Here is a 26964-nt window from a genome sequence, read left to right on the forward strand (position 1 = left end):
TACTTATTCAGTGTAGAAAGGAACTGCAGATGCTGGTACATACCGAAGATAGGCACAAAGTGCTGGAGTAACTCAATGGGCCAGGTAGCATCTCTGGAGAAAAAGGATGGATCACGTTTCTGGTCGGGACCTTTCAGACGGAAATCGCGCCCCAATATGTCAATCATCCTTTTTCTCAGAGGTACGGCAGCATTTTGTGTCTATCTTCAATATATACCAACATCTGCAGTTCATTTCCACACATTTTGTCTGCTCCACTGCCAAATCTCCTCGAGGTATCCCCACCTTGAAGAGGTGCTCCTTCTCTACCCTTGTTCCATTTGGGGGAAGGAGAACCAGACGAGAACTACAGGACACAGAGGAGACATTGATAAAGGATCCATCCACAGGGTACTAACCACTTTACTGAAGAAAGAGGACATCTCGGATATCCTCAAGTGTGAAGGTCTCATCTTGGGAGCAGATAGCAGATACAAAAGCCTGTCCCTTTGTGATTTGTAAGCTCACCAGTGCTCTCTTTCTTCTTAATGATGTTCCAAACAGTTGATTTTGGTAAGCCGAAGGTTTGGCTGATGTCTTTAACAATTTTATTCGTGTTTCTCAGTCTCATAATGTCTTCTTTGACTTTCATTGGCACAACTTTGGTCCTCGTGTTGATAGACAGCAATAAGTGTCCAAAGGTGATGGAAAGATTGGAGGAAAGACGAGGTGCTGAGAGCTCTCTTATGCCTGCCTTAAGGAGACAATTAAACACACCTGAGCAATTACAAATGCCTGTGAAGCCATGTGTCCCAAACATTATGGTGCCCTGAAATTGGGGGACTATGTGTAGGGGGGTTGCATGTAAGGTCATCGGGTCAAAGGGTGTGACGCAGGGAGCAGCTCAATCCTTCTGGAGGATATGGCAGCCTCCAGCATACACCGTTAACGCACAAAACGCGGACTTTATTACCCGTTTAAAACCGCCGAAATGGTCAATTTCTGCGCTGTAAATAATTGTGGAAATAGGGCTAACCGTGAGAGAAAACCACCAAAGTCACTTCTGCTCACTGACTTGCGAAAGAGCAGCGTGCCGGCGGATTGAGGCCAAGTCCCGGCCCTGACTGAATCCGAGCACCAAGGTGTAAGCGGCCGAAGGTGCGCATCCCTCCGGACAGCCCCCAATCCCCCCGGGGTCAGCGCTGTCCGCCCAAGGCCGCCCTCTGCCCCGTCTCCCCCTATGTGGCCGCACGGTCACAGGCTGTGGGTCGGCAGCGCCCACACACGGGGCCGCGGCTCCGGGCAGCGGACACACATAAACCAGGCAACGTCCCCGTCAGCTACAGCAGAGTTGGGGACAGTCTGGTCCCTCCGCCCACCCAGAGTCACTGACCGCACTGCACCGACCCCCACACCGGGGTGATTCACCTCCCCCACACCCTCCCACACGGGGGACAGACGGACCAGGATCTGCGAGTGTGGAACGAGTCAGTGTGGAGTCCGGGTTCTGTACTTCCAGCATGACCCGATGACCTTACATGCAACCCCCCTATACATAGTCCCCTCATTTCAGGGCACCATCATGTTTGGGACACATGGCTTCACAGGCATTTGTAATTGTAAGTGCTTACCTGACGTTCGCCGCTTGTACTCCAGAGAGCGTTGCGTGCTCGGGTCGGGACCTCGACTGCCCTGCAACCTCCCTATGGATAAAATGCCAATCAATCTTTGCCTGCTTGCACCTGACCACATATTTGCTTGATAATAAAACACATTGCATGCTGAGCTCAAAATGAAATTGTTTATCAAAAATTATCCTAATATGCCTATTTTAATTGAGGAAAGTTACTTTCTTTACCTGAGAAAAGTTTGTTTTATTTCTATGCTTTGCTGAATAAGCAGGAACTCTGACCTGTATTTAACCAAATACTCTGTTGAACATCTAAGCTTTTCTTAAATGTTTAAATGTTTGCGGTCATTAAAAGTCTCGAGAGGAAGCAGCAGTTTTAAACAATAATATTGTAGTCAGCATCTCAACAAGTCTAAGCTGAGGAGAGTGCCTGAGATCTGTTGAAAGATGGTCATAAATCTTGTGCTGCGAAAGTTATTAAGCTCGATCATACTGTTTTGGTTAACCAAAACTAGAAATGGTATTTGGAAAATATATCTGGACACCTGGCCTGAAATAGGATGAAAATCAGCTTAATATTAGTAAATGACAATGTTAAGATAGAGGTCGGACAGCTTCCCCACCTCTGCCCGCCCCACCGTCTGTCAGCTGACAAGTACAATGTGATACATGAAAGTACATACACTCCAGAATTCTGGTAACACTAACGGGCAGCACAGCGGCATAGCTGGTAGAGTTGCTGCTTCATAGGCCCGAGATACAGCTTCAATCCTCACCTCAGGTGCTGGTTAATAGTTGGTTGCTGTATGAGAGCTTGTGATTTTTTTCCAGGTTCTCCTGTTTCCTCCCACATCTCAAAGACGTGCTGGTTGATAGTTGGTTGCTGTATATTGCCTCTAGTGTGTAGGTAGAATATAGGGGAAGTTAAAGAGAACGTGGGGAGAATAAAAAAAATAGAAGAATTTAAGATGAATGTAAATGGGCAATTGATGATCTGTGCAGACTCAATGGGCCAAAAGATCAGTTTTGGGCTGTGTCTCTCTTTGACTTTGACTCTACAAAACCAAAGAGACAGAAGACTGCAGCTGCTGGGTTCTAGAGCAATGTCATAGAGTCATAGGAACAGAATTAGGCCATTCGGCCCATCAGGTCTACGCCATTCAATCATGGCAGACCTATTTCTCCCTCCTAACCCAATTTTCCTGCCTTCTCCCCATAACCCCTGACACCCACACTAATCAAGAATCTATCTATCTCGGTCTTAAAAATATCCACTGACGGCCTCCACAGAAGGATTGAGGCCAAGACCCGGCCCTGACCGAACCCGAGCACCAAGGTGTAAGCGGCCGAAGGAGCGCATCCCTCCGGACAGCCCCCAGTCACCCCCCGGGGTCAGCGCTGTCCGCCCAAGGCCGCCCTCTGCCCCGTCTCCCCCTGTGATGCCGCACGGTCACAGGCTGTGGGTCGGCAGCGCCCACACACGGGGCCGCAGCGGACACACGGGGCCATAAACCCGGCAACATCCCCGTCAGCTACAACAGAGTTGGGGACAGTCTGGTCCCTCCGCCCACCCAGAGTCACTGACCGCACTGCACCGGCACCGGACCCCGACCCCGACCCCCCACACCGGGGTGATTCACCTCCCCCGACCCCCACACGGGGGGGACAGACGGCCCGGGATCCGCGAGTGTGGAACAAGTCAGTGTGTGGTCCGCATTCTGGGGCGAATCTGACGTTCGCCGCTTGTACTCCAGAGGGCGTTGCGTGGTCGGGTCGGGACCTCGACTGCCCTGCAACCTCCCTATAAACACAGCTGTAAATTCTACACTGGGGCAACCAAAATGTATAGAAATGGCGTTTATTAAAATCTGACAATGCGCACTTTAACCACATGAGATTTTTTTTCTATTACAAATCTCAAATTGTGGAGTACAGACGCAAATAAATAAATGATGGGTCTTTGCCCCAAACATTATGGATGGTATTGTACAGTGGAGGTGGAAGAAGTGAAACTAGGGGATGATATGAACAACACGGCCAATTTTCATTTCATCTGCATTGTTATAGTTGTCACAAAACGCTGGGGTAACTCAGCGGGACAGGCAGCATCTCTGGAGAGACGGAATGGGTGACGTTTGGGATTGAGACCCTTCTTCAGACGTCACCCACTCCTCTGCAACTTAATAATCATTGCTTATTTGGTCTCCACCGGGCTGGCCGGCCGGCGTGCCTTCCCGTGTTTCACATACAGTATTGCTCGCACTGGGCAGCAAAGATACCAGAGCGGAGCCCCGCTATAGTGTCGCCGCTGGGCAGCGAGTCTAACATGAACTGTTCTGCGCCCCCGTAGACGTCCAACCCGACAATGACTTCTGAAGGCGGAGTCCGGACTGGGGAACAAACTGCCCGCGGCTCCAGCTGCTCCAACTATAAGAGCTGCTCGACAATCTGCTGGGATCATTGGCTTTGGCGGAGGAGAGGCATCGTTGTGGAGTCCGAGACAGGTGACTGTGCCCCCGACTAACCCAGCCATGGCTCTTCAACTCTACCTCGACCTGAACTCGCAGCCCTGCCGCTCCGTCTACATCTTCGCCAAGAAAAATAACATCGCCTTCGAATTCAAGGCAGTGAGCCTGGCAGAAGGTAGGCGGAGAGCTATCCTCTCCACATCTCCCCCACCCCGCCTTCCCTCAACCCCTACAGCCTCTCCACAGTCCACACCACATCTTCCCTCCCCACCCTCCGCCCTCTCCCCTCTCCCTCCGCTTCCACCACCCCCTCAACACACCACACCTCCACATGCTTCCTTCCTCTACCCTCTCTATACCCCCCATCTCCCCAACATCTCTCTACCCACTCTATCCCCGCTCCACCTTCCCCATCTCTCCTCCCTCCATCACCCCCACACCATTTCACCGCCACCCCAACTCTCCACTACACCCCATCCCCACCACCCTCGCCTCCTCCACCACACTCTCCAATTCTCCTCTTCTTGACCTCATTCCCTACCTCACTATTTCACAACCCCTCCACCACCTCTCTACTGCCTATCCATTCCCCTACTCCACCCGCTCCTCGTCCTTTTCCCATTTATTTCCCGTTTCCTTTCAGAGCCAAATCCCACTTTGTACAGTTGAATCCATTTGACCCACTGAGTCACCTTGACACATCCTGCTGCCCTTCTGCTTTCACCTCGAACCTCATCTCTTTCAGTCTCCACCCCATTTCCACTTCTTCTCTCCTCTATCTTCTCTGCTACCTCCTGTTCACTGCCCTCCTTTCTCTGCACCCTTCTCACTTCCCCATCCACTGGCTGCACCCCCTCTCCCCGCTGCCATCTCGCACCGTCCGACTGGGACACATGGACTCGTGGCTGTGGTGTGATCTCCAGTCGTATCCTGTCCACAGGCCAACAATACAGTGAGGAATTTGAAAAAGTCAACCTGCTGAAACGAGTGCCAGCTCTGAAGGATGGAGACTTCACATTGGCAGAGAGGTTGGTGCAAATTTCCAGTCCCAGCTCTCTAAGCAAGTGTCATGCAGAACAGAACTGAGGGGTGTTGGTGATGTAGGAGGGAAGACTTGCCTCAGGTTCTGCAGGGTTTTTTACTGAGTGAAGTGATTAGAACAGGCAGAAAGGATTGCTGTGCCCCTCACTTCACAGAGACAACCCTAAAGCCAAGGCAATGTTTAGAGACCATCGTGGTGTAAAATAAGATCCAAATCACCACACTGGCCACTGGCTACTGCCAGCCACTGGCGACAGCCACTGGCGACAGCCACTGGATTTCCTCCCAGGTCCCAAAACGTGTAGGTTTATTGGCTGCTGCAAATTGCCCCTGGTGTGTGGGTGAGTGGTAGAACTGGGAGGAGTTGAGGAAAATAAAGTCATTAATATAGGATTAGTGTATATTGATGGTCAGCATGGGCTGAATGACCTGTTTCCATGCTGTATCTCAACATGATTCTAATAGTCTGTGAGACATGCCAAGGTCTCGCAACATTTTAAAAGTATCTGGATGTGCATTGGGGAAGCTTGTGCGGTCACAGGAAGAACGTGCCAACTCCACACACACAGAACGTGCCAACTCCACCAAGAGCAGGGTTGGGTGTAGCTGGCCTAACAATGACAAGCTGAGGTATGACTGCTAGTAGCACCAAGCATGGATGGGCAGAATGGTGGGCAATGGGGCTGCTGCAGGGTGATGCCGGGTGAGAGAAATGTTGGAAAAGAGTCAACCTGACGGAAAGTGATGCTCCAAACCTCTCCTGCAGTGTGGCCATTCTGAAATACCTGGCTGGTAAATACAAGACCCCCGACCACTGGTACCCCGCCAACCTCCAGCAAAGGGCTCGTGTGGATGAATATCTCGCCTGGCAGCACACAGCCATAAGGTTCCACGGATCAAAGCTCTACATGTTCAAGGTAAACTTGTCAACTTCCACCTCCAGTCTTCCTGCCAACACTCACTCCCAGTCCTCTGGCACTCTGCCTCTTGGTCTGCCTCTCTCTTTCTTACAGTAAGTTGCTGCTTTGAAATCCTCGCGTTTGAAGAGGTTTATCTGGCCCCGGCAATTGGCTAATGTGGCTGATGGCAGTGTTTATTTGCTTTGCTAATCATCATCATATAGGCTGTGGGCCGAGCATCAAAAATGTATCTAGAATTAACCTTCATGACCCATGTCTAGGAACTACTTGAAATTTTGCACAGATTTAGATAAAATATAATTGAGAAGGAAGTCATAACTCGTCAGTGCCAAAAGTTACACATTAATTAATTAAGCTAATTACAAAATGAGATCGAAAAAGTAAACGCCGTCTAATGTTCAATGCTCATTTTACTCCATGGGGAGCCTAATTCTGTGCTGCTGTCTTTTGAAACCTTATATTATTATTATATATACATATATATATATATGATGTGAATATGACTGTGATTATATATAATTATATTATATACAAATAGTATAATTAATATAATTGTGAGTGTGTATTTTGAATGAGACTGCCGCAGAGGATCGGCTCCTGAAACCCCTAATTAATGGGTGCGGGCAGTTCCTGTGGGTTCCCCCGTTTACTGAACCCCATTGACTGCCAGTGTGCAGAGTGGGGCGTCCCATGTGAGGGAGGGGGGTTTGGGTGGAGGGTCCATGGACAAGGGTGCGGCCCATTAAAGGGCCTGCCTGCGGGGGGGAGGGGCGGCTCATGGGTGTAGTGGGGGAGGGGAGGACGATGGGGGGGAGAGGGGGCATTCATTGGGACAGAGGGTGCTCAGTGAGGTTGTGCAGTGCAGCCAATGGTTTCTCTGACGCTGAACTGGGCTGTGGGCGGGTGTGAGGTGATGTGTGGGAGTGCAGGGAGCGGACCAAGACCCCCGGTGAACTGAGAGAGCGCCGGCTGCCGGGTCTGGCCGCTGTCTGGCGGTGTATTTGGCCGTGCGTCTGGGCTCACTGACCTCTGACCCGCTTGCCCACAGGGCTTGCTGCCCCTGTTAACCGGGCAGCCCATTCCCACAGACAAGGTGGACGAGGCTGTGAGTGATCTGCAGGCATCCATTTGCTTGTTCGAAGACAAGTTTCTCAAAGACAAGTTCATCGCCGGGCATGAGGTGTCGCTGGCAGATCTGGTGGCCATCGTGGAGCTGATGCAGGTGAGGGCAATGGACCTTTGCCAGTGTGCCATACCCACCCAACCAGGGTGCCATAGACCCACACACATACCCACCCAAACTTCAGAGACCCCAGACTTTCACTGGACCAGATAACCCCACTCTTCTCCCTGGATGCCACAGCTAAGATCCCTTGACCATTTAATTATGGAGATTGGAAGCCAAGCCCAATGTCCACCCCTCCCAGGCTGGGTGCAGAACACAATGAAACATTCACCCTTTCCCCTTCCACTGTCAGCAATGCTCAGCCCCTCTCCCACACTCATTTACCCTGAGTCCCAGAGGAACACTCCCACCCCATGGTCCCACGTACACAGTCTCATGGCTCCGTCCCCACTCACTCCATTGATCAGCCCAGTCTATCCGCTCCGTCTCAGCATCACTGTCCTCACATTCTGGATTGCTTCCGTGATCTTTTATTCATACATTACCCATCTCTTTCATCCCAAGGGACCATCTCTCCACTGACAGCCTGCATCTCATCTCTTCCTCCCTTGCATTTGCTCTCTCTTTCCTCTCGTGCTTGCACTCTTGCCTCTCACTCTCTCTCTCTCTCTCTCTCTCTCTCTCATTCCCTTACTCCTGATTTTCCACTGATTTTCCACTCCCTTATTTCACTTTCCCTCCCTTATTCTTTCCTTCTCCCATTCATTCTTTTTCTCCCTCTTTGTCTCTCTCACTCTTCGTCTCCCATTCATTCTGTCTCTCACTTTTCTTACGCTCAATTTCACATTCCCTCTCTCCTTTGCTCTCTCACTTTCACTCCCCCTCTCTCTCTGACTTCCATGTTCCAGACTGAACCCTTAAGCCTCAGCTTCACGCTGTTACTCACTCTCCTCCACACTTGTCACTCTTCAGCCCCTTCATATACCCTGCCCTCCCCTCTATATATCCCACTCCCCATTCCGTTGCCCTCGCTGTGTTGTTGGCTGCAGATTTTCACTCTTACCTAATTTCACCACAGCCTCTCGGCGTGGGATTCGATCCGTTCAAAGATCGACCAAAGCTCAGTAGCTGGCGTGACAGAGTCGAGGCAGCCCTGGGCAAAGAGTTACTCGACGAGGCACACGAGAAGATGCTGAAGAGATCAGGAAGTTTAAGTCATTTGGATGTTAACTCTCCTGCAATGCAACGCTTCACATTAGGTCTGAAAAAAACATACATGTGGTGGAGGACACCAAGTGGCTGCAAGAGTACCTGCTGACGGTAACTTCACCAGCAAGGAGCATCAAGTCTACTCCACCATTCAATCATGGCTGATCTATCTCTCCCTCCTAACTCTCTTCTCCCCATAAGCCCTAACATCCATGCTAATCAAGAGTCTATCTATCTCTGCCTTAGAAACTTCCATTCCGTGGCAAAGAATTCCTCTGATTCACCACCCTCTGACTAAAGAAATTCCTCCTCATCTCCTTCCTAAAGGAACGTCCTTTAATTCTGAGGCTCTGACCTCTAGTCCTAGACTCTCCCACTGGTGGAAACATCCCCTCCACATCCACTCTATTCAAGCCTTTCACTACTCGGTATGTGTCACTGAGGTCCCTACCTCGTTCTTCTAAACTCCAGCGAGTACAGGCCCAGTGCCATCAAACGCTCCTCATATGTTAACCCACTAATTCCTGGGATCATTCTTGTAAACCTCTGGGCCCTCTCCAGAGCCAGCACATCTTTCCTCAGATATGGTGCCCAAAATTGCTCACAATATTCCAAATACGGACTGACCAGTGCCTTATAAATCCTCAGCATTACATCCCTGTTTTTTTTATTCTAGCCCTCTTGAAATAAAGGCTAGCGTTGCGTTTGCTTTCTGCAATTTCCTGTAATTAAATAAAATGCTAGAAGTTCCTGCATCTCAGTGGCAGAGTTGTCTCTTTGTATTTTGTCCTGATTTCTCCCTTCACTGGAGGTCCCCCTTGCTGAGGTAACTCCCCACATCCTGCCCCCACACCCCCCAGCACCAGGGACACATTGACAATAAATACAAACTGGAGATGCTGGAAATATTGAAATAAAAACAGAAAATGCAGGAAGCACTCAGCAGATCAGGGGGCACCTGTGGAGTTTGAAGACTCGATGTATCAGATCTAAGATGCTTCCTCAGAATTGCTGGAGTAACATAACAGGTCAGGCAGCATTGATAGATAACTGCCTCTAGATTATCATACATAACTGGATAGATAACATTTCTGCTTGGGTCCCTTCCTCAGCCTGAGCTGCTGAGTTATGGGACTTCACGTCTTTGTAAAGGAGCATCTGCAGTTCCTTGCGTGAAAACAAGTTTGTTTTAGGGAGAAAAGTGGGGGGAGTGATGGGTTCCAACAAAGAGACTGTCTCTCACAGGGTGAGCCCAAATGACCCAATAAGCCTGTTGTTAGAAGCAAATGATGTCCCTGTGTGTGCGTTCCTGTGTGTGAGGCTGTGGGTTACAGCCATCAGGACAGACTGTACCATGACACTGGTACCATGTCCACAGCCCATTGTCAGTGCCCACATGGGGCATTGCCATCAAGAGGCAGTGGTCACAGTACTGATTTATTGAAGCACAACTCGGATTGTGTGGCATTACGGTGGGTGAACTGTTTGAGGGAAGTGGGTACGGAGGGAAGGGTGGAACACTGGAGGGAAGTGGGTGAGTTTGGTTGGTGGAGGCCCCTTCACACTCTGCACTTCGATATCATGGCTTGTCATTTCTCCCGTTCTCATGTCTACTCCCCTCCTTTACATGTGTAGGAAGGAACTGCAGATGCTAGTTTGAACCAAAGATAGACACAAAATGCTGGAGTAACAGCGGCACAAGCAGCATCCCTGCATAGAAGGAATGGGTGATGTTTCGGGTCAAGGCCCTTCTTCAGACTCACTGCTCACACACAGAGTGGATGTACAGAGGATGTTTCCCCTAGTGGGAGAGTCTAGGACTCGAGGTCATAGCCTCAGAATTAAAGGACATTCCTTTTGGAAGGAAATGAGAAGGAATTTCTTTAATGAGAGGGTGGTGAATCTGTGGAATTCTTTGCCACAGAAGGCTATGGAGGCCAAGTCAATAGATATTTTTAAAGCAGAGGTGGATAGATTCTGGATTAGTACAGGTGTCAGGGGTTATGTGCAGAAGGCAGGAGGATGGAGTTAGGAGGGAGAGATAGATCAGCCATGATTGAATGTAGACTTGATGGGCCGAATGGCCTACTTCTGCTCTTATCACTGATGATCCTCTCACTGCCCACGCACACACCCTATGAGTCCCAACACACGCGCATACATAACAATATTGTACCATTGGCTGTGCTGCCCTGGGCAGCGACTGCTTGACCTCACTGGGCTCAGTGCTGAGAGCACACAGCTGTTCCTGCGGGGCTCCTGGGCAGCAACACCAATCACTGGGCCGTGATATACAACAGGTGGCAGACTCACACAGCTAATGACACTGAGAAACACTGATTGGTAGAAACATTTATTGCTAATGTTTCAGAGAGAAATGACACAGAGGGGCAATGTAATGGACAAAACAAATACAGAGCAATAAAATCCATATGGGGACGAGCAAAGAACTGGGGGATCGGGTCCTCATGCTGCCTGTTATACAGTTAAACGTGGCATCATGGTTGCACAGACACTGTGGGCCAAAGGGCCTCTACCTGTGCTGTACTCCTCAATGCCAGGACAGGTGTGTGGGGCTGTGTGTAGACAGGTGTGGGTGTGTACAGGCAGGTGTGTGGGTGTGTGTACAGGCAGGTGTGTGGGTGTGTGTACAGGCAGGTGTGTGGTTGTGTGTGTGTCCTCACTGGGTCTGCAGACCCGCCCGTTACTTTCCCCCCTTGAGGAGCATCTTCTTCATGGCTTCCAGCAGCTCGGGCTGCTTCTGCGAGATCGATTCCAAACTCTGCTGTATGTTTAACACAGGGCCGTGAACCTCATCAAACAGCTCTTTGCCAATTGCCTTCTTCACCCGCTCTCGCCAAGCGTTGAGTGCGGCGCTGCCATCCAGCGGGTCGTGCCGGCCACCCAGGGGCTGGGGAGTGAGGAGAGAGGTCAGGTCGTTAATGAACCGGCTGCACAGCCTGCCCTTGCCTTGGGACCGCTCTGTGGAGCCAGTGACCATCCAGCAGAGCCAGTGATCCTGTACAGCCAGCAGGCTCTCCACTAGTGGAGCTAGTGACATCCCAGTGAAGCCTGTGACCTCTCTGTGGAGTCAGTGACCTCCTTCAGACTGTCCCCTCTATCCAGTCAGCTTATAGCGAGTCAATTAACCTACAAACCTGTACATCTTTGGAGTGTGGGAGGAAACCAGAGATCTTGGGGAAACCCCATGCAGGTCATGGGGAGAATGTACAAACTCCGTACAGGCTACACCCATGGTCAGGGTTGAGTCTGGATCTTTGGTGCTATAAGTGCTGTAATGCCCGTCCCACTTAGGAAACCTCTGGAGACTTTGCGCCCCACCCAAGGTTTCCGTGCGGTTCCCGGAGGTTTTTGTCCGTCTCCCTAATGGTCGAAAGTGGTTTCCGCTTCTTCTATCTTCCGGCGATTATTTCAAAAAATTCAAAACCGGCCGCGACTAAAAATATGTTCAAGAAGGAACTGCAGATGCTGGAAGATCGAAGGTACACAAAATTGCCGGAGAAACTCAGCGGGTGCAGCAGCATCTATGTAGCGAAGAAAATAGGCAACGTTTCGGGCCGAAACCCTTCTTCAGACTGATGGGGGGTGGGGGGGGAGAAGACCTCCTCCTCCCTTTTTCCTTTCTTCTCCCCCCCCCCCCCCACCCCCCACCCGTCTGAAGAAGGGTTACGGCCCGAAACGTCGCCTATTTTCTTCGCTCCATAGATGTTGCTGCACCCTCTGAGTTTCTCCAGCAATTTTGTGTACCTCCGTGACTAAAAATAGGTTGCCGTTTTAAAAATCGGTAATTTTTTAGTCAAAGCCGGTTGCGATGCTAGTTGAAGGTGGTTGCCAGAGGTTGCGGGTGGTGGAAGGTAAGATCTTCCACTACCCGCAACCTCTGGCAACCACCTGCAACCTCCGGCAACCGCCTTCAACAAGCATCGCAACCGGCTTCAACAGGGGTATTAACGCAGCAACTCTACCACTGCGCCACAGTGCTGACAGTGGGATCAGTCCATGGAAGTGCTAGCACATGTGAAGGGCCGAACGGTCTCCCGGGGTGGGGTCCCATTACCCACCTGCATCAGCTCAACAATGGCAACCAGATCCGCCAGGGAGATGTCTGCTCCGGCCACGTAGGGTTTGTCCTGCAGGAACTTCTGCTCAAACTTCTTCACGCTTTGGGTCAGCTCATCCACAGCTTCCTTCGTCCCGGGCGCCTGCCCCGGGCTCCCACTGATGAATGGCACCATCCCCTGCGGGCACAACGTTAGGACACACCTCACTGGCACTGCCAAAGGGACGAGCACCCGGCCTGGGGCGGTGGAGAGATGTGCGGAGAATGCGGGCACGGTGTTTGTACAGACCCTGCTGGCACTGCCAGAGGCTCCTGGTGTGGGCTGGCGAGAGGTGTGTGCAGACCCTACATGTACGACGTTAGTGTGGCTGGCACAACCGTAGAGACCTGGACCTGGTGTGGGCCGGTTGAGGTGTACGGAGATACGACACCACAGGGCTGCAGCAGGCACTCACAACCCTCTGGCAACAATGAATGAATGAATGAATTGGCCAAGTAGGTACACATACAAGGAATTTGCCTTGGTGCTCCGCTTGCATGTAACAACACGACATACAGTAACAATGAAGAATGACACATAAAACATTAAACATTAACAATAAAACATTATAGTGTAAACATGTGAATGAAATAAAATACCAGAGCAAAAGGAGGCTACAGACTATTGGTTATTGAGGAGAGCTACTGCTCGTGGAAAAAAGTTATTTTTATATCTGGCTGTGACGGCTTTGACAGTCCGGAGTCGCCTTCCAGAGTGAAGTGATTCAAAGAGTTTGTGGCCAGGGTGAGCGGAGTCAGAGGTGATCTTACCCGCCCGCTTCCTGGCCCTTGCAGTGTACAGTGTTCGTCAATGGGAGGGGAAGGTTGCAGCCAACAACCTTCAGCCCATTCCCCCCCCCCCATCAACTAGTTAATGGAGAGCAGTGAGGCGTCGAGGCCAGTAGGACTGGGACTGGGATGTCACAGCAGGAGCTGGGCTGGTGCCTGGGGATGGGCCACAATGTCTGAGCTTCTCACTGAAGCCATTGATCACCCCGCACCAAGGCAGAACAACCCACAGCAGCGGGCACTGATCCCAGGTGTAAACCTCTCGGGCAAAGGCACAGAGGACTCGGCTCAGTGCTGGCAACAGCAAAGCAGAGTTACCTGTAAATCAGGAGGAGGTGCGTGAGAGGGACACAGTTGTTTGTTGAGGGGCATTCACTGTGTGCCCGAGGCAGGAAGTGTGGTCTCCTCCACACACACAGAGTGAGAGCCTGGCTTGGCCTGGAGCCGGCAATCACCACACACAGGGGTGTGGGCAGAGGCTGTTAACAGGTCTGGAGAGATTAAATTATAAGGAGAGGCGGGACTTTGACTCTCCCTGGAGCTTTGGAGGGTGAAGTATAGAAAATCACTAGAGGCAAAGGTACAGTGAATGCCACAGTCTTTTCCTCAGGGTAAGGGAATCTAAATTCATAAGTATAGGGGTAGAATTAGGCCATTTGGCTCATCAGGTCTACTCTGCCATTCAAACATGGTTGATCTACCTTTCCCGCTCAACCCTATTCTCCTCCCCATAACCCTGACACATACTAATCAAGAATCTATCAATCACCACCTCATAAATACCCATTGACTTGGCCTCCACAGCCGTCCGTTGCAATGAACTCTACAGATTCACCACCCTCTCTCTCTGACTGAAATTCCTCTTTGTCCCCTTTCTAAAGGTACGTCCTTTAATCCTGAGACTCTGGCCTCTGGTCCTAGACTCTCCCACTGGCGAAAACATCCTCTCCACATCCACTTTATCTAGGCCTTTCAATATCCGGTAAGTTTCAAGGAGGTCCCACATCATCCTTCTAAACTCCAGCGACTACAGGCCCATCAAACGCTCCTCAAATGTTAACCCAACCAATCCCTGGATCAATCTCGTAAACCTCCTCTGGACCCTCTCCAATGCAGGCACATCCTTCCTCAGATATGGGACCCAACAGTGCTCACAATACTCCAAATGCTGTCTGACCAGTGCCTTATAAAGCCTCAGCATTACATCCCTGTTTTTATATTTTAGTCCTCTCAAAATATATTTGCCTTCCTTGCTACTGATTCAACTTGCAAATTTACTTTTTGGGAATCCTACACCAGCACTCCCAAGTTACTTTGCGCCCCAAATTTATGAATTATCTCCCCATTTAGAATTTAGAATTGTAACAGGTCATTGGTTTAAAGTGGGAGGGGAAGATTTAAAAGGGACTGGAGGGGCATCTATTTCACACAGATGATGATAGTGTAAGGAACGGTCGGCCAGATGAAGTGGTTGGAGCAGGTGCCAAAACAAATTTAAGACACTTGGCCAGGTACATGGATAGGAAAGGTTTGGAGGTATATTGACCAGGCTCTGGCACAAGGGATTAGCTTGGTTAGTTATGTGCAGGAAGGGAGTGCAGATACTGGTTTACACAGAAGATAGACGCAAAATGCTGGAGTAATTCAGCGGGGCAGGCAGCATCTCGGGATAGAAAGAGTGGGTGATTTCGTTCAAGACTCTTCTTCAGATTGTCTGACGAAGGGTCTCGACCCGAAAGGCCACCTGTTCTTTCTCTCCAGACATGCTGCCTGTTCCGCTGAATTACTCCAGCATTTTGCGTCTAGCTGGGTTAGGTAATTTGGTTGGCATGGTGGAGTTGGGCAGAAGGGTGGAATTTTGTGCGGTATAGGTCTGTGACTCTACAGTGAGCGCCGGGGGAAGGTTGTGGGTTGAAGTCCGGGGAATAACCAGGGGTTGGAGCCGTGCTTTCCCTGGTCAGTGCAGCACCGGGCTGAACCATACAAGCATTCCTCCCAAAAGCTGCAGAAAGTGGGGTCCACCTTCAACGGGAAGGAAGGGGATGGGTGTGGGTCAGGGGTTGACCTGTGGGGGCAGCTGGCCAAGTAGTGGGTGTAGGCTAGGGTGAGGGGGGTGGGAGAGGACTCTGTGAACACTTGCACAATGCCGGTGGCATGGTGGAGAGGAAGTCTCCCCAATTCTGGCTTAAGGAATTCTCTGCCACAGAAGGCAGTGGAGGCCAATTCACTGGATATTTTCAAGAGAGAGTCAGATTTAGCTCTTGGGGCTAACGGAATCAAGTGATATGGGGAAAAAGCAGGAATGGGGTACTGATTTTGGAGGATCAGTCATGATCATATTGAATGGCGGTGCTAGCTCGAAGGGCTGAATGGCCTACTCCTACACCTATTTTCTATGCTTCGATGTTGTTGGGCATTTCTCACCTTGAGCAGGAAGACCCGTGAGGCCTGGGGCCGTAAGCCGCTGTGCTGCCAGTCGAGGTACTCATTCACCAGCGCTCGTTGCTGCAGGTCTCCCGGGTACCAGTGGTCAGGCGTCTGGTATTTGCTGGCCAGGTACTTCAGGATGGACACACTGCAGGGGAGAGTGGAAGGTTCACCCCAGCAGTCTCACAGAGTGAACCCACCCCCCTCCTGGGTCAGCTGACCACAGGCCAGGAGCAGGGGTTTACACCCATGACCCGAACTCAAAACCCACCCCCCACCCACCTCATCCCACCCACCAACCCCACCTCACCCCTCCCCACCTCATCCCACCCCACCCCTCCCCCACCTCATCACACCCCCAACCCACCCCTCCCCCACCTCACCTCACCTCACCTCACCCCTCCCCACCTCATCCCACCCCACCCCTCCCCACCTCATCACACCCTCAACCCACTCCTCCCCCACCTCATCCCACTAACCCACCTCTCCTCACCCCTCCCCCACCTCATTACACCCCCCAACCTCACCTCACACCTCCCCCACCTCATCACACCCCCTGGTCTGGCAGAGCTGTTTGCTAAACCAAGCTATGCTAGATGCTTTTGCAGATGTTGGTAAGAATTATTGGAGAGATGCTGAACTTCCATGGCCTTCTGGGAAGGTCAAAGCGTTGATGTGTTTGCTTAACTGTTGCTTCAATGTGGTTGGTCCACAACAAATTGTTGGTCATATTTAGGCCAGAGAACCTGAAGGTCTCGACCATCTCCACTTCAACATCATTGTTGCTGACTGGGTCATGTACAGCTCCCCTTCCTTCCAGAAGTCAATGACTAGATCCGTCACCTTGCTGACATTGAGGGCGAGGTTGTTGTTCTGATAACCTGCTACTAAGCTCGGAATCTCCTTCCTGTAGCAATATCATCGACAAACCTGTCAATGGAGTTGGAGCTACAGAGTTGTGAGTTTAGAGGGAGTATAGTAAGGGGCTGAGAAAGCATCCTTGCAGGACATCAGTGGTGAGAATTATCATGGAGAATGTTTTGTCTCATGTCCTTACTGGTTGTTTCAGGGTCTCGCTGTGAACCTATATTCGGGGCAGAGTGAAGGGGAGGGGGGGGGGGGGCGGTAGCAGTATGATGACCAAAGATTGCTCCTCTAGGATCTTTGATGATGTCAATGAAGCAGGTTAGTAGACAATGTGTATGCAAGAACTGCAGATGCTGCTTTAAACCAAAGCGAGACACAAAATGCTGGAATAATTCAGCGTGACAGGCAGCAGCTCTGGAGAAAAATGTGGACACGCATGAGTACAGAGGTGCACATACACACGCACACACACACACTGACACCAAGCCATCATAGATATACTGACATGCACATTCACACATGAACTCGCACACACTGACACCAGCGTATACAGACACAACCTGCGCACTTGCTCATGTACAGATGCACATGCACTCATATACACACGGATGGAAGCTGCATACCAAATCTCGTTGTACTTCTGTGCAATGACAATAAAAGATATTATTATTATTATTATTATTATTATTGACTGGAGTCACAATGGTCTGCCAAGGCTGGAATCTTGAGCCAATACAAACCACTGGGATGGCACAGTGGCGCAACTGCAGAGTTGCTGCCTTACAGCGCCAGAGACCCGGGTTCAATCCAAAGTACGGGTACAGATTTTGTACGTTCTCCCTGTGACCGCGTGGGTTTTCTCCAGGTGCTCTGGTTTCCTCCCACATACAAAAGATGTACAGGTTGGTAGGTTGTTTGGCCTAAGTCAGGCACGGAAATCACTAGCAAAGATGGGGGGGGACCGGGGGACACAATTTCTTGCCGGCCACGCGGCATCCGCACTCTCACACACACACACGCGAAGCTTCGGAGGCTTCAGCCGTGGGCCTGTGGACACCCACTGTCAAAATAAGCTTAAGCGAGAGAGGTGGTGGAGCAACCACTCGGTGCTGGTGCTCGGTCTGTTCAGCAGCAAGGGTGAGATCCACATCAGACAAGGCGCTAGTGGGGAGAAAAAGACTCCGTACAGACAGCGCCCGGAGTCAGGATCTAAGCCTGTGCTCCTGTCGCTGGGAGTCAGCAGCAACGTGTGGGCCGAGTGGCCTCTCTCTCTCTCTGTACCTGCCAGCAGCCGCAGCAGACCCTCCACCTTCCAGATAGAGAAGCACCCCCCTGGCGGTGACCCGGTCCCGGTTCCCTCTGCTCATCGGGCGCCGAATCCACGCTGTACCGAATCACCCCCGAGTCAAGCAGCGCGCTGGGCTGGAGGAGAGAGCGAGGTGCATGCGAGGCTTCGGCCATGGGCTTGAATCGGCCCGTTCACAGGGTCGTTCATTGGCCAGTGGAGACTTCAACATCGGATCATCTCGATGCAGCAGTTTGATTTTAAGCCGTGACGGGTGCTGGAAGGCCCCGTGAACGGGCCGATTCAGCCCTTAGAAAGTGGCTGATAAAGTCCGGATGACAAAACATGGGGGGGGGGAGGGGGGGGAGAGATCGTCCCCCACCTCTCAAAGCAGGGGGGTGACGTGTTCCCCCTGTACCCCCCAGGATTTCCGCCCCTGCTCTATACAATTGTCCCTATAGTGCAATAGATAGGACCAGTGTACGGTTGATTGCTGGTCGGCGCGGACTTGGTGGACAGAATGGCCCGTTTCCATGCAGTGGATCAGGCAGCATCGGTGGAGGGAAATGGACCATCGATGTTTCAGGTCTGAAGAAAGGTCACAAGCCGAAACGTCATCTCTCCGTTTCCCAACACAGATGCTGCCCGACCCTTTGAGCCCCCGCAGCAGATTCTGTTTAACTCTGTCTCTTTTGTTACAGTCACGCAACAATCTCCAGTTCTGCAAGTTTTTCCTCACATCAATCGCTGCTGGTCGCTGGCATGCAGCCACTCCGGGACCTCTCTGAGTATCACTCCAATATATCGGCTAATTAACCTGCTGAAACCATTGTGGGATTGTTCATCCCACGGTAAGTATTCGGACAGGTTGTAATTACTGCCACGCAACTCTCTGTTGCTGATAATTGACATGTGCGGCGTCTAATCCTTTCTGATTTCATAGAAACATAGAAAAGAAAGGTAGGTGCAGGAGTAGGCCATTCGGCCCTTCGAGCCAACACCGCCATTCAATATGATCATGGCTGATCATCCAAAATCAGTACCCCGTTCCTGCTTTTTCCCCATATCCCTTGATTCCTTTAGCCCTAAGAACTAAATCTAACACGCTCTTGAAAACATCCAATGAATTGGCCTCCACTGCCTTCTGTGACAGTGAATTCAGCAGTTTCACAACTCTCTGGGTGAAGAAGTTTTTCATCATCTCAGTCCTAAATGGCCTACCCCTTATTCTTAACCTGGTTCTGGACCCCCAATATCGGGAACATTTTTCTTGCTAAGAATGTTATACGTTTCTATAAGGTTCCCTCTCATCCTAAATTCCAGTGAATACAAGCCCAGTCGACCCATTCTTCCATCATATGTCAGTCCCGCCATCCTGCGAATTAACCTAGTGGTGAACCTACGCTACATTCCCTCAAAAGCAATAATGTCCTTCCTCAAATTAAGAGACCAAAATTGCACTCAATACTCCAGGGTGCTGTACAACTGCAGTCGGACCTCCTTGCTCCTAAACTCAAATCCTCTCACAATGAAGGCCTTGCCACTAGCTTTCTTCACTGCCTGCTGTACCTGCATACTTACTTTCAGTGACTGATGTACAAGCACACCCAGGTCTCGTTGCACCTCATTTTTTCCTAATCTGACACCATTCAGATAATAATCTGCCTTCCTGTTTCATGCCACCAACGTGACTAACCTCACAGTTGGCACTGGGAGATTTACTAGATTTAGTTTAGTTTAGAGATACAGCACGGAAACAGACCCTTTGGCCCAACGAGTCCGCGCCGACCAGGGATCCCCGTACGTTAACGTTATCCTACACACATTAGGGACAATTTACACATACACCAAGTCAATCAACCTACATACCTGTACGACGTTGGAGTGTGGGAGAAAACCAAAGATCTCAGATAAATCGAACGCGGTCACGGGGAGAATGTACAAACTCCGTACAGACAGCACCCATAGTCGGGATCGAACCCGGGTCAATGACTAGCTCCTTCACCTTGCTGACATTGAGGGAGAGGTTGGTGTTCTGATACCATGCTACTAAACTCGGAGTCTCCTTCCTGTACTCAACTCTAGTGATATCATCGTCAAACTTGCCAATGGAGTTAGAGCTACAGAGCTGTGAATTTACAGGGAGTATAGTAAGGGGCTGAGAAAGCATCAGTGGTGAGAATTATCATTTGTCTCCTGACCTTACTGATTGTTCCAGGGTCTCGCTGCGAACCTATATTTGGGGCAGAGGGAGGGGAGGTGACAGTATGATGACAGTGAGGCAGGTTAGTAGACAAAGATGCTGGTTTAAACCAAAGATAGACACAAAATGCTGGAATAATTCAGCGTGACAGGCAGCAGCTCTGGAGAAGAATGTGGACACGCACGAGTATAGAGGTGCACATACACACGCACACGCACACACACACACTGACACCAAATAGTAACATAGATATACTGACAAGCAAATTCACACATGAACTCGCACACACTGACACCAGCGTATACAGACACAACTCGCTCATATACAGATGCACATGTACTCATGTACACACGTACACAAAAGAGAAATAGTGAAAGTTCGAGGGAACTGCATTCCACATAGAGTGAAGGTTGAGGGTAGCAAGACGAGGGAGCCCTGGATGACCAGGGCTATGAAGGGTTTGACTGAAAGTGGGGGAGGCCTTTAGGAGTATACAGAATGTGGGGAGAGATTGAAAACTAAAGTGGGCAAACAGAGGACATAAAATATCACTGGCTGATAAGATGAAAGAAAATGTTGTAGATTCTGTTTAACTCTGTCTCTTTTGTTCCAGTCACGCAACAATTTCCAGTTCTGCAGGTTTTTCCGCACACCGGTCGCTGCAGGTCGCTGGCACTCGGCCACTCCAGTTCCTCCCTGAGTATCGCTCCAATATGTCAACTAATTAACCTGCTGAAACCATTGTGGGATTGTTCATCCCACTGTAAGTATTCGGACAGGTTGTAATTACTGCCACGCAACTCCCTGTTGCTGATAATTGACATGTGCGGCAACTAAGGGGAAAGTGTGGAGACAGTGTCCAACTTTAAGTTTCTGGGCACACACATTTCGGAGGATCTCACGTGGTCCACCAACACCGCTGCGCTGGTCAAGAAGGCACAGCAACGACTGTTCTTCCTGAAGACATTAAAAAAGACTGGTCTGCCCCAACAGCTGCTGACAACCTTCTACCGCTGCACCACAGAGAGCATATTAACGTATGGCATCTCTGTGTGGTATCTCAGCTGCACGGAGGCGGAGAGGAGAGTTCTTCAGCACGTCGTTCACAGAGCGCAGAGGATCATTGGGACAGAGCTACCAGCCTTGGAGGGCATCTACCACACACGGTGCCTCAGGAAGGCCGTCAGCATCCATAAAGACTCCTCACACACTTGTAATGTTTGAACTACTTCCCTCCGGCAGACGTTACAAGGCCTTCTACGCCCGAACCTCCAGACTCAGAAACAGCTTTATTCCCAGAGCTATAGCGGCTCGGAACCGGCCCTGCTGAGTGCCCTACCACCCCCCTGGACTGTCTCCCTCGGATGGTCACGTCACACAGACACATCTGCACTTTATTCTGTTTGAACTGTTTTGACTATTTTACTGTTCTTTTTACAATCCATGTTCTCGGGATATCTAAATCTAAATTTTATTAGTTATTTATGTTATGACATCGGATGGAAGCTCCATACCAAATCTCGTTGCGCTTGTGTGCAATGACAATAAAATATATTATTATTATATTATTGATCCTTTCTGATTTCATATAAACATAGAAACATAGAAAAATAGATGCAGGAGTAGGCCATTCGGCCCTTTGAGCCAGCACCGCCATTCAATATGATCATGGCTGATCATCTAAAATCAGTACCCCGTTCCTGTTTTTTCCCCATATCCCTTGATTCCTTTAGCCCTAAGAGCTAAATCTGACACTCTTGAAAACATCCAATGAATTGGCCTCCAACTGCCTTCTGTGGCAGAGAATTCCACAGTTTCACAACTCTCTGGGTGAAGAGGTTTTTCCTCATCTCAGTCTTAAATGGCCTACCCCTTATTCTTAAACTGTGACCCCTGGTTCTGGACTCCCCCAACATCAGGAACATTTTCCTGCTTCTATCCTGTTCAATCCTTTAAGAATTTTAAATGTTTCGATAAAATAATGTTATATGTTTCTATAAGGTTCCCTCTCATCCTAAATTCCAGTGAATACAAGCCCAGTCGACCCATTCTTCCATCATATGTCAGTCTCGGCATCCCGGGAATTAACCTGGTGAAACTACGCTACACTCCCTCAATAGCAATAATGTCCTACCTCAAATTAAGAGGCCAAAATTGCACACAATGCTCCAGGTGCAGTGTCACCAGGGCCCTGTACAACTGCAGTAGGACCTCTTTGCTCCTAAACTCAAATCCTCTTGCAATGAAGGCCATGCCACTAGCTTTCTTCTCTGCCTGCTGTACCTGCATAATTAATTTCAGTGATTGACGCAAGCACACACAGGTCTCGTTGCACCTCCTTTTTTCCTAATCTGACACCATTCAGATAATAATCGGCCTTCCTGTTCTTGCCACCAAAGTGAATAACCTCACTGTTGGCACTGGGAGATTTACTATATTTAGTTTAGTTTAGTTTAGAGATACAGCGTGGGAACAGGCCCTTTGGCCCAACGGGTCCGCGCTGACCAAGGATCCCCGTACGCTAACGTTAGCCTACACACATGAGGGTATATTTACACGTACACCAAGCAAATTAACCTACATACCTGTACGTCTTTGGAGTGTGGGAGGAAACTAAAGATCTTGGAGAAATGGGGAGAATGTACAAACTCTGTACAGAGTCGGGATCGAACCCGGGTTTACGATGCTGCAGGGCTGTAAGGCAGCAACTCAACCGGTCCGGCCCCCGTGGCCGGTTACAAAGTTTAGATCCAAGTCTGCCTTACAACAGTCCTTTCAGGTGAGGCACAGGTTTACGCACCTCCTCCAGCCTCATCCACTGTCTCCCTTGTTCTCAATGTGGGCCCCTGTATATCGGTGACACCAAGCACACACCTGCCATTTGTTTTGCTGAACACTTGCGCTCAGTCTGCCTACATGATCTCCCAGTTGCCAAACTTTAACTCCCCTTCTCATTCCCATATGGACCTCTCTGTCCTGGGCCTCCTCCACTGTCACTCAGAGGCCACAAACGCTAATTGGAGGAACAGCACCTCATAATTTCACTTGGGCAGCTTATATATTGATTTCAGGTAACTCCTGCAATCCCTCTCTCCCCCTTCCCAACCCAATTCACCCTACCAGTTCCATTGTTTACATCCTTATATCCCTCCCCTTAGCACATCATCTCCAACCAACATTGGGCCATTGTGGGCTCCACCCTTCCTGAGGTCATCTGTTGACTTGTTCTGGTTGAAGTTCTGACGTGAAGTTCTATCCTATAACAAAGAGATTTCTGTCCAGCTCTCATTATGTGTTCCCCATCGACGGTCTTGAGTTCCCTTTCTGCCTTTGACAAGATGTTGATCGAGTTTCACTTCCTCAGCCACATCGCTTTCCTCATCAATGTGTCTGGTTCCACCTCCTCCAGTGTGCATTCAGTTGCACTTCACCCTCACGGTTCCGATGTGCCCACGAGAGTAGTACGTGTAAACTCTCCGATCGCACACTTCCCATTGCACCCTGGGGCCACACAGGACATGTGGGCATGTGCCTGCTCTTGCCACCTTCCCATGCCCTCAGCCCCACCACCCATCTTGTGAATTCCCGCCCTACAGGATCACTTGTCTGCTGCCTCCGCCTCTGTGCTCATGTCTTTGACCAGGTGCCTTCACCCACAGATTGTGGATCCTTCCCCATCCCCAGAGTTCCTGGTCCTCCTGCATCTCCGCACCACTGCAGATCTATCCACGCTCAGCCACTAACTGATGCAATGCGGACCATCCCAATGCTCCCACGGCCCTCTAGCCTGCCCTACAAAGTACTTGCAATGCCTTGCACGCTAAAGTCCATGTAACATCAGCATATAACCATATAACAATTACAGCACGGAAACAGGCCATCTCCGCCCTACAAGTCCGTGCCGAACAACTTTTTTTCCCTTAGTCCCATCTGCCTGCACTCATACCATAACCCTCCATTCCCTTCTCATCCATATGCCTATCCAATTTATTTTTAAATGATACCAACGAACCTGCCTCCACCACTTCCACTGGAAGCTCATTCCACACCGCCACCACTCTCTGAGTAAAGAAGTTCCCCCTCATGTTACCCCTAAACTTCTGTCCCTTCATTCTGAAGTCATGTCCTCTTGTTTGAATCTTCCCTATTCTCAAAGGTAAAAGCTTGTCCACATCAACTCTGTCTATCCCTCTCATCATTTTAAAGATCTCTATCAAGTCCCCCCTTAACCTTCTGCGCTCCAGAGAATAAAGACCTAACTTATTCAACCTATCTCTGTAACTTAGTTGTTGAAACCCAGGCAACATTCTAGTAAATCTCCTCTGTACTCTCTCTATTTTGTTGACATCCTTCCTATAATTGGGCGACCAAAATTGTACACCATACTCCAGATTTGGTCTCACCAATGCCTTGTACAATTTTAACATTACATCCCAGCTTCTATACTCACATCGCATCGCATCATCGGCAATCACTCGAAACGAGTATGACTGTCCTCTCATGGAGGACGCCTGTGCGTGAATTTGTTAAACGCGGAGAGACTGGTGCACGACAGCCACCCCGCGGTCCTTGACAGATCTGGGTTAGAATCCAATGGCATGGAGTCCAAGACAACTGGGGACCCCTTTCTGCTGCAGCTTTCATCCGCCTTCCCAGCCATTGTGACACTCCACTAAAGTCAGACATCATCCTCCGTCTGTTCCACCGTTGAGATCTTGGTTGGATAGCACTTTGTCAGAGACCTCCCCCTTGACCTTACCGCCATGGGTGGCCCTACCACAAGCATAGCTCCAGACGGTATCGCTCTCTGTATCTCAGGACCACACAAGCTTCTCCACCACAACGAGGTGACAATCCACTGACCCGCTGACAGGGGTGATTGACAGTGGTGTGTTCTGGGATCCCACTCCCTCCACAACTCCCAGCCTCACAGCGAACCTCTACCTCCCCCTCAACAGCCACAAGGAGGACAGTCCAGCAGATCCTTTGTTCCAGCCTGTTCTTGCATTGTCTGACTTTTTGCTGCTGCCCAGTCCCTTCCCCCTCACATTGTGATATTACCGTCGACAGCTTCCTGGTTCCAGCCTGTCCACACCCAGCCCGGCATCAGGAGGGTGTGAGGTCCTTCACTTCATCTCCATCAGAGGATTACTCACACCCAGACCCCCTTCACCTGCTGAAGCTGTTCTCGTATTCAACAAGATTGACACAAAATTCACCTCCAATAACACTGCACCACCAACACACCTTGCCCCCCCGCCCTTTCCATTTTCCAAACGGATTGCTTCCTCGTCTGCCTGGCCCCCACCCCCAGCCCAGCCCCTTCCCCCCCCACCCCCCCCCCCCAGCCCCCAACCCCCACCCCCAGCCCCCAGCCCCCCCAACACGCCCCCCCCCCCCTGGCTCACGTCCCCCTGTCCAACCCCCCCTCCCCCCCCAGCCCACTCCCCCAGCCACTGGGCAGTGGTTCCAGATGTTCTGGACAGCAGTGGTGAGTCAGAGTTTGCCCACCTCTCAGTCAGCACAAAGTCCCCATCCTTTATCACCGGCACCTTTTTCAGGGGGTTAAGTTTCTGGAATTGCTCAGAGTGCTGCTCTCCTGCAGGGAAGCAAACACAGTGGGTCACTCTGGTGTGGGGGCTATCTTTCCTTGTCCCCCCCCCCCCCCCCCCCCTCACTCTCACTGGCTTGTGTGGGTGATTGTCCCGGGGTCCCAGCACTGAGACATGTGCGTGTGTGTGAAAGAGAGAGAGAACCTGGGCAGGGGTTGGCGATGACAGGGTCTGAGACCGACCCCCCCCCCCCCCCCCCCCCCCTCCACTCCATCATCTATGGGGCTGGCCATTTCATTAGCTCGGTCCCTTGTGTCACCAGTCAGTGTTCACGGACCAAGTGTGTAACCTCGTCAGCAGTTAGTGTGAGCAGGCACAGACTGACATGCACTGCATACACCCTCTGTATGACGGTGGGCAACACGGTGGTGCAGCTGATAAAGCCAATGCCTCACAGCGCCAGAGTTTGCACTTTCTCCCTGTGATTCTATGAGTTTACTCTGGATGCTCCAGTTTCCTCCCACATCCCAAAGATGTGTGGGTTTGTAGGCTAAATGGTTGCTGTAAAATTGCCCATAAATGAGTGGGTGTGACTTTAACTACTCTGAGTACAAGACACTGTGCAGCTTTTATAAGATCACACCTCATTCACCCTCACTCTCTCATTCTCTCCATCGCCTTCTCACTCAGTCTCTCTCTCTCCCCCTCCCCTCCCTCTCTCTCAATTCAATTTTTTCAATTTTAATTAAAAAAAACTTTATTGGTATGATAAAAAACATTGTTATATTGCCAAAGTATCTCCCTCACCCCACTCTCCACCTCCCCTCCCTCTCTCTCCCTCTCTCGTTTTGTTTGCCTCTCTCAATCTCAGCCCCTCTCTCTTCCTCCTCTCCCCCTCTCTCCCCCCAGCTCACACACATCCTCTAGTGTTTATACGACATTTTCACAATCCTTACCCATGAACAGCCGCACCTCTTTGTACTCGAATGGAATGTTGTTCTTCTTGAGGAAGATGTAGACGGAACGGCAGGGCTGGGAGTTCAGGTCACCGTAGAACTGCAGAGCCATGACAGCTACCTGGAGGTTCTTCCTGGGGTGTTGGCTGCACATAGATGTTATACACCTACCCTCACCTCCCTCACCTCCCTTCCACACCACTTTGTTCCATACCTCAATACAGGCCCCTCCCACACCTGCCCACAAGCCCCTCCCACACCTGGCGACACCCACACTGTGCAGCCGCCCCACACATGCCCACTGGCTCCTCTCACACCTGTTGACAGACCCCACCCATGCGTGCACAAGCCCCTCCCACACAGTAAGGCTCTCTCCCACACCTGCCCACAGG

General features: G+C 50.5%; 2 protein-coding genes and 1 long non-coding RNA gene across 4 annotated transcripts; 1 reads left to right on the forward strand and 2 right to left on the reverse strand.

The window, feature by feature from the left end:
• Nucleotides 1-387: 387 nt before the first annotated feature.
• Nucleotides 388-3857, reverse strand: LOC129709512 (uncharacterized). 2 transcript variants are annotated; one of them, XR_008725517.1, is made up of 4 exons: nucleotides 3250-3857; nucleotides 2386-2505; nucleotides 1611-1682; nucleotides 388-733 (listed from the first exon to the last, which is right to left on the reverse strand). It is a non-coding gene; the product is annotated as an uncharacterized LOC129709512 (long non-coding RNA). The 2 variants fall into 2 exon arrangements; XR_008725516.1 differs by having other exon boundaries at nucleotides 2293-2505.
• Nucleotides 3858-4002: 145 nt separating this feature from the next.
• Nucleotides 4003-9128, forward strand: LOC129709509 (glutathione S-transferase theta-3-like). The gene is made up of 5 exons (XM_055655954.1): nucleotides 4003-4252; nucleotides 5018-5105; nucleotides 5885-6035; nucleotides 7087-7260; nucleotides 8243-9128. The coding sequence occupies exons 1-5, from the start codon at nucleotides 4141-4143 to the stop codon at nucleotides 8480-8482; spliced, it is 765 nt and encodes a 254-aa protein (XP_055511929.1). The 5' UTR covers nucleotides 4003-4140; the 3' UTR covers nucleotides 8483-9128.
• Nucleotides 9129-10710: 1582 nt separating this feature from the next.
• LOC129709508 (glutathione S-transferase theta-1-like) lies at nucleotides 10711-26786 on the reverse strand. The gene is made up of 5 exons (XM_055655953.1): nucleotides 26573-26786; nucleotides 25576-25663; nucleotides 15707-15857; nucleotides 12456-12632; nucleotides 10711-11284 (listed from the first exon to the last, which is right to left on the reverse strand). Exons 1-5 carry the CDS (start codon nucleotides 26724-26726, stop codon nucleotides 11078-11080), a joined length of 777 nt encoding a protein of 258 aa, XP_055511928.1. The 5' UTR covers nucleotides 26727-26786; the 3' UTR covers nucleotides 10711-11077.
• Between the last annotated feature and the right edge of the window lie 178 nt (nucleotides 26787-26964).

Source organism: Leucoraja erinacea, chromosome 25 (genome assembly GCF_028641065.1).
Source record: "Leucoraja erinacea ecotype New England chromosome 25, Leri_hhj_1, whole genome shotgun sequence".
NCBI lineage: Eukaryota > Metazoa > Chordata > Chondrichthyes > Rajiformes > Rajidae > Leucoraja > Leucoraja erinaceus.

Bases quoted from the DNA above. Each gene is read 5' to 3' on its own strand.
- LOC129709509 (XM_055655954.1), top strand. From the start codon at position 4,141: ATGGCTCTTCAACTCTACCTCGACCTGAACTCGCAGCCCTGCCGCTCC. The intron at 4,253-5,017 runs GTAGGCGGAGAG...TCCTGTCCACAG, and splicing joins GGCAGTGAGCCTGGCAGAAG to GCCAACAATACAGTGAGGAA. The intron at 5,106-5,884 runs GTTGGTGCAAAT...CCTCTCCTGCAG, and splicing joins GACTTCACATTGGCAGAGAG to TGTGGCCATTCTGAAATACC.
- LOC129709508 (XM_055655953.1), bottom strand. From the start codon at position 26,726: ATGTGCAGCCAACACCCCAGGAAGAACCTCCAGGTAGCTGTCATGGCT. The intron at 25,664-26,572 runs GTAAGGATTGTG...GCTTCCCTGCAG, and splicing joins AGAGGTGCGGCTGTTCATGG to GAGAGCAGCACTCTGAGCAA. The intron at 12,633-15,706 runs GTGAGAAATGCC...TTGTGCCCGCAG, and splicing joins CACGGGTCTTCCTGCTCAAG to GGGATGGTGCCATTCATCAG.